This window comes from Gorilla gorilla, chromosome 11, assembly GCF_029281585.2.
Source record: "Gorilla gorilla gorilla isolate KB3781 chromosome 11, NHGRI_mGorGor1-v2.1_pri, whole genome shotgun sequence".
In the NCBI taxonomy this organism is placed as follows: Eukaryota; Metazoa; Chordata; class Mammalia; order Primates; family Hominidae; genus Gorilla; species Gorilla gorilla.
Genome location: NC_073235.2, coordinates 26,247,764 through 26,262,806, shown reverse-complemented (window position 1 = coordinate 26,262,806; position 15,043 = coordinate 26,247,764). Strand labels below are relative to the sequence as shown.

At 39.0% G+C, this 15,043-nt stretch overlaps 1 protein-coding gene across 1 annotated transcript in view; it reads right to left on the bottom strand.

Moving 5' to 3' along the window:
- Nucleotides 1–15,043, bottom strand: part of CNTNAP5 (contactin associated protein family member 5) — an 870,373-nt gene that overhangs the window by 115,119 nt on the left and 740,211 nt on the right. The window contains exon 19 of the mRNA XM_031008908.2: nucleotides 9,806–10,030. Within this exon, the coding sequence (XP_030864768.2) occupies nucleotides 9,806–10,030 (225 nt within the window). The remainder of the gene's footprint in view (nucleotides 1–9,805; nucleotides 10,031–15,043) is intronic.

The window sequence follows — 15,043 nt, the reverse complement described above, 5'->3', positions numbered from 1 at the left end:
GAAACTTGCATTACAGAAATTGACAACAATAAAGGCATGGTATTTTTTCTTGACTTGTTAGTCCTGTGTGCATCCTTGTGCATCAAAGTACAAATTGCTAAATATCAGGAGATATGTGGCAAGTTCCTTCATTGGCATTGTGTTTCTAAATCTTCCAGTGGTGTTTTAGCACTCCTGATATATTACCCCATTATTTCTGCCTGGCCCCTCTCTTGAATGAAGATCTACAAGCAAGACGTGGTGGTGGGGTGCACAGGAAGTAAATGTGGCATTCCTAGACAAGAATACAACCTAGATGGGGGCTCGAGCAAGCATCCAGAAAAACATGGCAGGTTCCTTGAGAGAAGTACACACAGTACCATGAAATGTCAGAGAACAAAGCAGAAGAGTTTATAAGTTAAAAAGTAAATATAATGGGCTTTGATTTCCAGCCCCACTGATCCCTTGCTGTGTCTTCTTGGACACGTCATTTAACCTTTCTAGGCCAAAATTTCCTTGTCTGTAAAATAGGGAAATACTAGTACCGACTCCATAGTCATTGTGTGAGAATGAGATGAATTAATGTATGCAAACTACGAAAACTATGCCTTAGCACATACTCAGCACTTGATAGGTATTAGCTCCTAGGAAATATTTTCTAGCTGAAAGATCAAAGACAGTGGCATATGGCTGGTGTTATGAATTTGAACTGGATTCTTAAGGCTGGAAACTCCCCCGACCCATCTTTCCACTGCAGATTTAGAACAGGGCATCTGACTGTCAGAGTCCTTATTTCTTAACATCGAGAGGTCAAACTACTTATTAAAGTGGAGACATATCTTCAATAACTTTGAATTAGGAGAAATAATGATAATTCAAGGCCTCCTTGCTGGACAAAAGGTAATTAACTGCACAGAGAACTGAATAAGCCCTGAGCTCAGGCCTTTCATTGAATTTGTTTCACATCTCAAGATGTAAGTATTTACAGGTCAAGTGCTCTAAGAAGAATAAAAACATGTCTTTTCTCTGAGAAAAGCTTCTTCACACTGACTCCAACTATTTTTTTAATCCTTAAACCTCTAATTAGAGTTCCAGTCCAAAAGTTAAACATTCAATCTCCCATTTTCTCTATCCCTGGCTTAAAAAAAAAAAAAAAAAAAAAGTAAAATAAAGGTAGTTCAGTAACTAGCCTGTTCTTTGGTCTGTTTTGTAATAACCCTTCTTTGTATTTATGCCACATCTTTCAAGTGAGTTTCTCCAAGCCCTTTACACACAGGATCTCATTAATGCCCCACCACACTGCTGTGAGACCCTTGACCAACAAGATTATCCCACATTTACAGATGAAGAACCAAGGCACTTTGTGCACTCCTTTTTTCTTTCTACAAACAATGAAGCATCATAAGGGCAAATAATAATTATTCTGATTCTCACAGTACAGCTGTAAGCAACCAGCCTTGCTGAAAAAACCAGCAGTTGCTCAATTCTTGGAAAATTTCTGAAGAGTCATTTAAACTGGGAAAGTACAAAGTGAGAAGACCCAGAGGCTGTGAGAACATAGAGCCACAGAATGCCAGATCTACAGAGACCCACTCCCCAAGCAACCCTGCCTCCCACACATACATCACAGGTGGCAGGACAGAATCTCAAAAAGAATATGATTAAGAAATCAATTAATGCAATATATATTCATGCCTATTTATACTAGAAGACTTTTGAAATGCACCAGGAAGAGCTACCTCCTTTCCCCAATATGGCCCCACTGTCATCCTATAACATCTTATGGATTCTACAGGGCATTTCCCCTCTCACTGTATATGTAACTTCTCCTCCTACTAGATTCAAAATACATTAATTAAATCCAAGAATAATCAGAGGTGAACTATGTGCTAAGTTACTCTGCCTCACACTGACGTTACAAAGATGAATTGTATATTAATCTTAACCCCAAGAATCTTTCTGAAGCCAACTACACCATACTTATTTTTCTACCATGAGCACATACAACAGTATCTAGCACATGGTAGGGATTATAGAATAAATGTTTGTGTCTCCAAAAGATTCATATGTTGAAGACTAACTCTAGTGTGGCTGTATTTGGAAAGGAGGCCTCTAACTAAGTAATTCAGGGTAAATGAGGTCATTAGGGTGGGCCTCTCATCCTATAGGATTAGTGTCCTTATAAGAAGACACACCAGCAAAGCCCCTCTGTCTCTCTCTCCCTTTCTCCTCATTCACGAGGAAAGATCATGTGAGAACACAGGGAAAGGTGGCCAACACAAAGGCAGGGTCCTCAACAGACGCCAACACTGCCAGTACCTTGAACTTGGACTTCCAGTCTCCAAAACTGTTAGAAAATAAATTGTTGTTGTTTATGTCATTCAGTCTGTGGTATTTTGTTTCGGCAGCCCTGGCAAACTGAGACAGTAGGTATTAAACAGATGTTTGTAGAGTTGATTGTATTTTGACATATTTGTTGGCTTTATTTCCGTACTAGCTCTTTTCTGAGGGTCTTAGAGGACTGACTTAGAAGCTGCTATTGTCTCTATTTTGATTTTCTTTGATGCTGGCACATGCTGCCCAGCTAGCTCCACAGCCAAAGTTGTTGGGGTTGAGGTGGGGAGTTTCCTTGTGTTTGACTATGTTGCCCCAGGTGTACTGTGCAAGGACTAGCACTGCAGTGAGCAGAAGTCTTTGTTAGTTAGTTCTACACATAACTGTTTCCTAGTTATTATAGCTCTCTCTGTATATACACACACACACACCCCTCTCTATTTTAGAGACATCAGGGAAGTTCCCTGAAGGTCTGTGTCAGGGGGCATTTGAGAAAGTCATTCTTAAAAGGTTTCGTTTTCATGCTTGTGTATATTAAAATCTGTTTCCTGTGACTAGAGACAGCCGGTTTTCAAGAGGACACCCCGTACCTTATCTTTCTCCTTCTTCAGGGTAATGTCCCTTTCAGGCCCAAGTGTTCTGCCTCTACGCACTGCACGTTTTCATTACAAAGAAGAGTATGTCATACAAAGAGGAGTATTAATTTTTAAGAGTATTCATACAAAGAGTATTTCATACAAAGAGGAGTATTAATTTTTATCCCCAAATTCCCTAAATCCTAGCCTTCACATTCATTCTCTGATAACCCCAGGAGGCAGATCATTCATATTATTACTTTTACCAATAAGGAAATAAAGTGTGTTTTACAGTATACAGTCTACACAGCATAGTTACTTGCATCATCTCATTTGACCTTTGTCAATGAGTTGCAAAGTTTTACAGTATACAGTCTACACAGCATAGTTACTTGCATCATCTCATTTGACCTTTGTCAATGAGTTGCAAAGTTGGCTCAGTTGGCTACAATAAAATGTCATAGACTGAGTGAGTGACTCAGACAACACAATTTATTTTCTCAAACTTCTAGAGGCTGGGAAATACAAACACAAGTGCTGGCTGACTCGGTCCTTGTTGAGGGCTCTTTTCCTGGCTTGTGGATGGCCGCCTTCTCAGTGTCCTCACATGGCATTCAAAGAGAGAGCAGGAGACAGAGTTCTCTAATGTCTCCTGCTTTAAGGACACTAATCCTGTCGGATTAGGGCTCCGATCTTATAATTTCATTTAACCTAATTACCCTGTTACTCCAAATACAGCTACACTGAGGGTCATGGATTTTGGGAAGGGGGTGGTTCACAACTCAGTTCATAGCAATCTTCTTGGGATTTAGGAGCATATCAGAAAATAAAGCATAAACAACAACAAAGAGAAGAGAAACAAGAAAGATTAACCAGATCCAGTGCTACTAAGCATGCCACTGTTTCTCCAGTCAGGCCCACCCTTACCAACCAAGTCTAACCCTGTGATAATGGAAGTGCCCTCTGTCCTGCCCTTATCATCCATTGACCTTCCCTAGGAGAAAGTGACCAGGAGGACTCTTTATCGCCCTCTAGAGGTCACAGTGTCTCATAACCTCATTACTGTGAAATGGATGATGAAAGTACAAGAAGATTGTTGGAAAGCACAGAAATGTAGGGAATGAAACAACTAAAACAAAGTCTGGGAGATAGCAAAAGACTACTGGGAATTTTAAATTCAAAATCAGCAAAGTGTTACTTGACACAAGCCCAGAGACTGAAGTGGTCAGGGCTTAGTTATGCTGTCAAAATAATCCTTCCAAGGCTTGCTTTTCCCCTTCTGTTTATCAGGATTCTTTCTGCTCTGAGGAAATCAAGCATATGCTAGTGTCAGGGAGGGGCTATGTGGAGGCAGCATTACACTTTGAAGGGCTTCCATAAGATAGCAGTAATGGCAGGGGTGTTCTAAGGTCAACCCAGCCCTGGCTAGCCACTGCAGAGTTTTGTGCTTTGAAAATGCTCCCTCCCTGGCTTCCTTCTTATTCTTGCCTCCCTTGAGTTAGTGTGTTCAAAATATAAAGTGTCGCAGTTCATCATTATTCCTTCCAAGGTGTGTGCAATCACAAATGCAGACAGTGCATCTTTTGAATGCGTATGCTTAAAAAAAGATTGATAAAAAGGAAATCCTGAAGCAAAGTCAGACAAACCATTTGGTGCTGGAGGGCAGCTGCACAGCCTCCCCAGAAGGTGATCTGGGAACCATATTTGGATTGTGTACCCAAAGGATTTCACCATAGATGGATAGCCCTAGAGTTAGTGCATATTCTAAATCTGACTTTGCATTTCTATCAACAAAGAAGATGATGGAAGAATAGAAACAGAAATTGATCATAACACATATATAGATTTCAACTGCAATGTGAATAAAATGGAGAAAATGAGGAACAATCAAAAATAATCTTTATTTTTGTGAAAAAGTATAATGTCTGCTGGAGAACACTAATTTATCTTTCATGACCAACTCAAGCGTCACCCTCTCTAGGAAGCCTTTTCTGACCTTCTCTCCCAGAGAGAATTGATCATCTTTAACTCACTCTACCTAGAACAGACTTCTACCTAGCATCGATGACATTCGTTTTTTTAACTATGTTTCTGTCCCATAACTAGACTTCTTTTTTTTTTTTTTTTGAAGGAGTCTTGCTCTGTCGCCCAGCCTGGAGTACAGTGGCGTGATCTCGGCTCACTGCAAGCTCCACCTCCCGGGTTCACATCATTCTCCTGCCTCAGCCTCCCGAGTAGCTGGGACTAAAGGCACCCGCCACCATGCCTGGCTAATTTTTTGTAGAGATGAGTTTTCACTGTGTTAGCCAGGATGATCTCGATCTCCTGATCTCGTGATCTGCCAGCCTCGGCCTCCCAAAGTGCTGGGATTACCGGTGTGAGCCACCGCGCCTGGCCAATTAGATTTCTTAAAGCCAGGGAAGGATCCTTTCTGTCTGTCTTTGTCTCTCCAGTACATGAGCTAGTATCTGCCACATGGTAAGTGCCCCATGAATATTTTCTGAGTTGCAAATTTAAAAGAGAAATCCCCACTACTGTGGAGAAGGCAAAGCCATCACTCAATAAAATTCTGTGAAGGTCATGTGTATCTTCAGAATGAGCTCATCTCCCTTTCTGTACACTTTTCCTGTCTTCAAGACCCTTTCTCCTCCAACTGTCCAGACTCAGAGAAGTTGTCTGTGGCCACAGCCCCAGGTTATAGAACTAAAACTGCCTTCTCTTTCCTAACAACTCTGTGACCTCAAAATGTCTCTCTTTCTGCCTCTGTTCTTCCATTCCAGAAATTAAACTAATTTCTTTTTATTTAGGAAGAAGTACCTGTTTTCCTTTGAAAAGATAGCAGCAGTTTAACCAGAATGATTCTCTAGTTGGAGAAATTTCAAGAATAATGATAAAGGGCACAGAAGAATTCCAACCCTGGAAAATCAAACCCCTGCCAGGGAGAGACTTATAACCATGACTTTGAATCACATTGATCTTCTTTCCTCTGGCCTGTTCAACTATATTAAATAAATTTGCAAGCTGAGAATTGTGTGCAGTGTTTATGCAACTCATCCACCTTACTCCACCTGCGGACTTCTTATCCCAGAGTGCTAAAATTAGAGCCATTGTGCACAGCCTGGAGGCGGATACTTGATTTTTATTTGGAGAAAGCAAAATGGGCTCCCTATAAGAGTGGCCCTCTTATAATTTCCACCAGATTCCCAAGGCTATCCTCAGTCACAAAGGTTAAGACAACTAGACTAACAGAAGACTCTTAATTCTTCTCAGGGAGGTTTGAATCAATCTTATCATAAAAACTCTCACAGATAATAAATAACCTTCCCCTGTAAACCCTGTGGTTTTCTGATCTTTTTGCAACCTCTAATAATCCTTAACTCCCAATAGTATTTTCACAGGTATTTTTTTTCACGACAGTGTATCAAAGTCACATTAAAATATTCCCAGTTCTTTATAATGCAATGCCCACCCCCCATGATTCTCTGGTAATTAGGTCAATGGCCTAATAGAACAAACATACTGGGAACAAGCTGTAAGAATATCGATTCTTTATTCCTCAAAGCAGCATTTCAAAGTCTGCAAATGAAGCCTTAACAGAAAGAAATATTAATGTAAGACTACACAAGAAGGGAATAAAGAATCACAAAATCTAAGACTTGGGAAGAAACTCAGAGGTTATTATTTTTTCCTCTGATCTACTCCTGTGATAGTTATTATGGTTTCTCCAACAAATAGTCATGCATTATTATTTGAGGACCCCCAATGGCAAAGAATTCACTACCACTCAAGGTACTTTATTCCACTGTTATAATCCCTGAATTTTTAGAAGATTCATCTTAAAATTTAGTCAAAATCTCCCTTCTAGTTAGGTTGCTGTAGAAATCTGGGAAACACGACTGCTTCCTCTATCTAGATTGCCTTTCAAAAAGTTGAAGGCAGATTTTTTAGTCTCTCATTCCTTATCTCCTTTAGACAGCACTTAGTCCTGCATTTCTTTGCTTATCTTCACAGTTCCTGATACTGTGCAGTTTGACTAGTAATTACCCACAGAGTTAATAAAAAATGAATGATTGAGCACATATCTTAGTTGTATCTCTGCAGTATAAGGAGATGGCAAGACATGTCCAGGATTCTAAATCAGGGCATCTTTCCCACTACCTACTGCTATGGGTTCCCTGGAGCAAGGTGTGGTGGGGGTGTTCCAAGCTGGAGTGGGGAAGGGGGACACTCTATTAATAACAATGTCCTGGACATCCATCTCCCATGAGTTAGCCTGAGCTAACTAAAATATATAAAATATATAAAACCAAGCTGTACCTTGACCACCTTGGGCACATGTTCTCAGGACCTCCTGAGGACTGTGTCACAGGCCATGGTCACTCATATTTGGCTCAGGACTCATACCTGAACTTTCACACATGCCCTGAGACCTAAACTTAAACAATCATACAAACAAGGCACAAGTACCTTCTTGATTCCTGCATGTAGCCAGGACTTTAAAACATGCAGATGCCTATGGGATCAGGCAGCTTTTAATAGAGTAAGACTTCAGGATGTAAAAAGATAGGGGCAGGGTAGAATTCAAGAATGCTTTCTCAATGAAACAGATTCACATTATTTAAAACATTGTGCATTTTAAAAACACTCTTAGTTTAGCCCTTGTGGTTAAGAGTACAGAATATGCCACCAGACTGAGGAAGGGAGGGTGAATCCAGCTCTGCTTCTTACTTGCTGTGAGATTTTGAAGTGCCTCAGTTTCTACAATAAATCAATCAAACAGGGTTGTGATGAGAAGTAAATGTTGTGCGAATTAATTAAAATAGTGCTCAGTATAGAGTTATATATGCGTGTGTGTGTATATGTGTGTGTGCAATTTGATACAATTATATTCATTATGCACTGTCTGTCTTCATGGCAGCTGTATTTCCCTAGGCATGGCCTGACAGGTACAATTGTGCCTATGGAACTATACCCAAAAGATGCTTTGGAAAAAATCTTGCATTGGTTGTAACCAACCATCTTACCATGGTCCAATGACATCATTAGAGGATGATATTGTTTAGAACGAAGGCTGCTGGCTGACTATTGGGAAACCTGCATTCTGGTCCCCAGTGTGCCATAGATTACCTCGTTGGCACGCCCACCTACTGAACTTCTCCATGCCTCAGTGTCCTCAGTCAGCTTTATCACCCTCACAAAGCCCTGATGGGCAGAGTCTAAGACCTGCTATGTTGATAGAATGGTCCTAATCATAATCACATAAAGGGCTATTGATAAACAGATCTAATTACCCATAGTGTTTCCCCCTCTCTCTTGTGGATTCTTCAAGTCCAGATGGGCTTAGAATGAGCCATTGTCATCCTAGTCTCTATTTCTGTCTATTTTCCTTCCCTTCTATTTTTATCTTAGAAAGAAGGACACCTGTTAACATCATGTGGTCCATCATCATTATTTCACTTCATGCCTGATTCAGCATTTGATCATTTCTTTACACCCATTCATCATTCATGGCTTTTGGTGCTGTAAATAGCTGGAAAGCAAGATGAATCAAAGAGGAATAAACCAAAGAAAAAATAAAGCAAGATAATAATTTAGAGTTTCCTCATAAGGCCTGGAGAGGATTCTGTGTATGGGGCACACTCCAGGCTTCCTTTCTGCTAGGTCCCACCACTGTCCATGCAGAAACTCAGTGGCATGGCTTGGGCAGAATCTGCCAAGGCCCAGCCCCATCTCATGACACCAGCAGATGACAAAGGGAAGAAAGTTGTGTTCTTGATCACAGGACAGTGTTTTTTGATATCACACTGTTGTATGTTCTACCCCATAAGTTTTTGATCTAATAGTGTTCCTGCCATGACTATATCAAGAATAGTCATCCTTGCAGGGTGGAATTAAGCAGTATCAGAAGAAAATCTTAACTCGCAGTAGCCATCCTAAGTGGTGTCGTTCACCATTCCTTGCATGAAGTGTATTCCAACTTGCTTATCACTCTCAACTTCTCATATTACATTTTGTCCAAATGCTTTCCAAAATCTGATTCTCACCTACTACTTAAATTAATAATGGGCAATTTAGGCACTAGAACCTATTAGATACCATGCAAATTGAAAAATGATCCCTTCCTCAGATACTATGATATTGACCTTATCACTAGTCTTGAAGCTTAAATAATAAATAAAATTTAAAAAATAATCCTTTTATTTAGCATTAGGAAAATATTGCCCTGTATTTTTGTGAATTTTGTATCAAGTTGGAGTAATTATAAAAATAAAGGAAGTGATAACATTTTGATTTGTGAAACAATAGTACTATAGTTTTGTCAAATAAAATGCCCCAAATCTTTCTGTTTCAAAATAGCAAATGCCGCAGTTTGTCATTATCTTAAAAAAAAAAAAAAGCCTGAAAAAAAGAAATTTGATTCCCAGAAGCAAGCCACCTATTCCCCAAGGTTATGACTCGTATACTAACTACTTCCCTCTAAGACCTGGACAATTGCCTTCTATTAATACAGCCTGCATGTATGCTCATTGTTTTAACAGCCCTCAGTAAAGAAGACTGAAGCAAAGATGACAAAATATATGTGACAAGTGTCCTTCTGAAATTCAGACATGCTTATGATGTTCTCCTTTGCACTTAATGGATTCCAGCACAGAATAAATAATAAAGAATTACTGCTATTCAGTTGAGGCAAATTAAAGTCAATGCATTTGAGACTTCAGCGGTGAATTGACACTGGCCCTGAATACCATTTGCATCTCATAAAGGTAAAGAATAATCAAGGATTTGGCTGGAAGTCTGGAAATAAGCTTCCCAGATGGGACCAACTTGAGGTTGAAATTATGCAGAGTTCTGGAGGGCATGCACCGTCCCTCCAGCCCAGGATGAGACTCCGCTAGGTGTCATGCCATCACACTCACCATTCTTGCAGAGCAGAACAGCCACGAAGTCCTGAGAAGAAGAATTGATAAAGAGCAAAAGACTGGGTGCCTGGGCTGTCACAAAGCTAAGTGCGATGTTTTCCTTGGATGGAGCTGAATCTGTGTAAATAGCTGAGGATGAGAGGCTTATATTCTTGGTCACAGGATAGGGTTCTTGAAACATGTAAGTAACCGACGTGCCAGCCTCAAAAACAGCAGAAACCTCTGCAAAATATAAGAGGGGAGAGCACACATTAAAACCTTTAGATCCATTGTTCAAGCTAACCTTAGCTGCTTTCTCGTTTCCTATGCACTGGGCACTGTGCGAGGAGTATTACATGCATCAGACAACATGTTCCCCACAATAATTTTGAAGTGGCAGAAGTCACTATTCTTAATTTACAAATGAAAAACTTAACGCTCTCATAGGTTACAAACCTTGAACAGGGTTGCATAGCCAGAAAAGAAAGCTCAGGTTTGCCTCCTGTGGTTTAAGTCCAGCTCTACATACATCTGCAAAATAATGACCATGTGCCTGGCTAATTTCCTGAGAAGCAAAGATAACATGTCCCTGCCTCCAGCATAGTGCATAGAGAAATACACTGGCACCATCTTACTCCCAAAACTGAGAACCTGACAGTTCTAGTTTGTGTTCTTCTCTGGTATCTCAGGGAGATTGTGGATGGTCTCTAAATACAGAGCAAGACATTGGGGTGAGCAGCAGTAATTCTGTATGATGTTGGTAAATCATGAAGAACAACGAAAACAGCAAAGAAGAAATTTATGGACAAAGTAGAAAAGGCATAGGTCTCCAACTCTTAAACTCACTTTTTTAGATGTGTAGGCATTGGTACTCAGTTCCAAAATATAGCCAAGACTTGGGTAAATAGGCTTTCCTATGGGAAACAATCCCTCTAGCATAACACACTGAATGGAGATCTGCCACCACCAGGAAGAAATACGGGATCTAAAAACTGATAAAATTCATTTAGTGGGATCTGTAAATCACCCAGCCTCCTTGAAGAATGCTCTAGCACACCAACTGTTACCATGTTAGTGTAGTGGAACTAGCACTGAGTGACTCAGCACTGGATCTGAGTCTCACTTGATTTCATGCCGGCCATGTGGTCCCAGGCAAGATAATGAACTTTGTGGAGAATGTTTTCTTATCTGATGAATGGGAATCATAACACCTACCTCATCAATATTTTTCTGATGTATGTGATCTGATGTATGTAAGGCACTTAAGAGAGTTGCCCAGTACAGTTTGAACTTACAGAGTGTTAGAAGAGAATTTAACTTGAATCCATCCCAATAGACTTTATACAATATATTCATTTATTAAATGTTCATCTGTCCAAATGCTGAGATACTCTCCTTAGATCAAGGCTGCTCTTGAGTTCACTTTAAATTTTATCTCTATACAGTAACAGAGTGTGTGGGGAAGGCTCTTTCATAGGGCAGCACACCTTAGATCAGGCAGCAAACCTCTGCCATAAAAACTGCACAGTAAACATAAACCCATATTGGCATGATTAATTTCCCTTTGCCCTAAATGGCATATGGAATGTTCCAAATTCCCCATGAAAGTCTCTGATTGAGTTAGTCGCACCTAGAATATAATAATACCTGGCTTTTGCTTCCTAATTCTATTGCAAATGTGTTCCACCTTGTGAAAATTCTGTAACAGTCTGTAATAGTGCCAAAAAATTAAAGTTGCATATTTATGCATATTGCCTAGCAGATTGAGAATACCAGTTCATTTTTACTAAAGGTTCAGAGAAAGTGTTTGGCATTTATCATGCAGGTTACAACCTTGGTACTCTTGTTTATAAAAATATGCAACAGACATCTGTGACAGTGAGAATTCTGGTTATCATCAGCTTGATTCAAGAATTTTCCTTGAGTAAATTTTCTCAGGGATATTTGGTCTGCATTTTGAGCTACTGCCTCCTAGTTAACAAAATAAACGACTTTTATTTGATATTTGTGTGTGCGCTTAAACAGAAGTAAAATTCAGAGCATTCTGTTAGGAATAACATAGATATGGGCATATACACGATACTACTTTTTTCTTTATACTTAAGACAATAAATTAAAAATGAAAAGCATTTTGTGATTAGAAATGTCAAACCAAATTTGTGTTGTCACTCTTCCTCCAGCCCCAGTTCTAGTTATTTTTAATGTTTAAATATTGTCTGTTTTATCATAAAGCTAAATTCAGCAATACACCTGGACTCTATTATTCTTTCAGTTTCTTATGCTTTATAATCTAAGTGTTTAAGCTTTTGATCAGATGGGTTGAGTTATCTGAACATCTAAAACCACTGGCCAAAAAGGATAAAGACACTTAACTTGAAAGTGATTTCTAGTGACCATGATGATTCTCCAAGGCCACCGAGCCACTATCAACAACACCCCTTGAGCATCCACCTGGTGGAAGAACCTATGCTAACTAGATTCTGAGATGGTAAGACACATATTTTAAAAAAAACAAACATCTGGGCCAGGCAAAGTGGCTCACACCTGTAATCCCAACACATTGGGAGGCCGAGGTAGGTGGATCACCCGAGGTCAGGAGTTCAGGCCAGCCTGACCAACATGGCAAAACCCCATTTCTACTAAAAATACAAAAATTAGCTGGATGTGGTGGCAGGTGCTTGTAATCCCAGCTACTGGGGAGGCCAAGACAGGAGAATCACTTGAACCCAGGAGGCTTGGGTTGCAGTGAGGTGAGATTGCGCCATTGCACTCCAGCCTGGGTGACAGAGTGAGACTCTGTCAAACAAAACAAAACAAAACAACAAACAAAAACAAAACAAAACAAAAATACCAGTGGACCAATGGAAGTTAACCTTGGGCTTGATGTGTTAGTGACAGAGACAATGTTTTCCAGAGCTGGATGTCTCTGAGAGCAGAGCCTCCTGAGACCTGCAAGAGGATCTCTGTGTCGACAGGGCATTGATGGGTGACATGAAGTAGGAGAAGGAGCTGGAAATAGGATGGTACTGGAGGGTGTGTCTCTGAGCCTCCATGGGGCCTGTAGACTTGGAGATAAAACCTGAATCTACACACGTCCTGCAATCACAGGATCCCATTCAATCTCACGTTACTCAAATATAAATCAGGATGAATTCAGTCTTGGGATGGGTGAAAGGATTGGAAGAAAGTACATAAAAGCACAGCACATGGTAGGAACTCAGTGAGCAGTAGCCCGTTTTAATAATAGTAGTAAAATTAGATTTGGAATTAGAACAAACAGAAAGACCAGTCCTGGGTAATGAATAGTCTAGAAATTACCCACAAATCATCCAAGCTGTAATTAATTTAGATAAAATCAAACAAACTAAATAAAAATAAAACAATTGGAAATTTGAACACTGAGCAATTATTTCAAAAATTATTATACTTTTCTTATGATAATGATCTGTGGCTATGTGTTTATCATGAGTGCTTATCTTTTAGCAATACATGATGTAATATTTGTAGATGAAATAGTATTATATCTGGGATTTTCTTCAAAATAATAAAGGAGGAGGATAGGAGGTGAGTGTATCGATGAACTAAAAATGATCATGAGTTTGTAACTGTTGAAGTTAGATAACCGGTGAATGGGAGTTCTTAAACTCTTCCCTGTCCTACAGCATATGTTTGCCATTTTTCCATAATAAAAAGTAAAAATAAATGGTATAAATTGAAATGAATATAAGTATTAAGTGATTTCTGGACAGGTTTTTGGCAATATGTAAAGAGTACCCAAATGTACATACTTTTATTTTTTTCACTGAAATTCTGTTATTAAGAAAATAATCAATATATGTGTTTATTATAGCACTATTTACATACAAAATTTTAGATAATGAAAAATTTCAATCAATAAGAAGAGTCAGCATTTAGTGAGACTTTACATGCCGTGGGCTATCCCAAATGCTTTGTAGAGTGCTCATCAAATGTTAAACATGACTCCCTGTGAAAGAGTCCTGCACTTCCCACATCTCATAGATGAGGAAACCAAGGAATCTTGAGGTTGAGGTACACAACCAGTGTCATACAACATGGACTGTAGATGAACCAGAACCTTAACTTGGGCAGGGGTGGTGCCAGAGCTCCACGATTTATCTGTGAGCAGTAATGCTATGGTAATAGGATGGATTAAACAAGAGAAGGCAGTAGCACCAGCTGGAACATATTGCAGTCATTAAGACGGATGCTTACAAATGTTGGTGACTTACATAGAAATGCTTTTGAAAGGAAATAAAGAAAATCCAGAATATAAAATGTAATGGGCAAAATTATCTTAGTTATATTAAGTGCAAAGGGATAAAAAACTAGAAGGAAGTACAAATTCCCTATTAATGATTATTTTTGAGTACTTAGATTGGGTTTTAACTTTTCTAGATTTCTAAATAAATTTTCAAATAAATTTTATAAATAATTATGTTACATTTTAATTAGGAAGAAAAAACATTTAAATTAAAACACTATGACAGTTGTACCCAGGTTCTTTATTAATGGTGTGTGTGTAGAGGGGATAAGAGAGCTAAAAACAAACACACATCAACAAATGGTGTTGAGACAAGGATATCTCCACATGCCAAAGACTAAAGCTGGACCCCCTACCTCACAACAAATATGAAAATTCACTCATAACGCATCAAAGACCTAACTGTGAGAGCTAAAACTATAAAACTCTTAGGAGAAACCATGATCTTGGATTAAGCAAGGCTTCCTTGTCTATGATCCTAAATGTATAAACAAAAAAGATGGGAGACTAGAGAAAATGAACTTGATCAGAATTTAAAATTTAGTGTTTCAAAAGATACTATGAAGAAGACAAAATACAGCCCATAGAACTGGAGAAAACATTTGCAAATCATATGTCTCATAAGGGAATTATATTCCAAACATACAACAAATTATTACAACTGACTAGTAAAAAGAAGAAAAATTTAAAATCTACAAAAGATGTTAGACATTTCTCCAAAAGATTTATGTATACAAATGGACAATAAGCACAGGAAAAAGATATCCAATATCATTAGTCATTAGGGAATGCAAGTCAAAACCACAATGCGATAGCATTTCATATTCAGTAAGATGTCTATCATCAAAAAATCAGACAATAAAAAGTGTTGGCAAGAAGGTGAAGAAATTGGATCCCTCATTCACTGCCGGTGAGAATGTAAAATGGAACAGCCGATTTGAAAAAGTCAGGAAGTTCCTCAAAAAGATTAAACC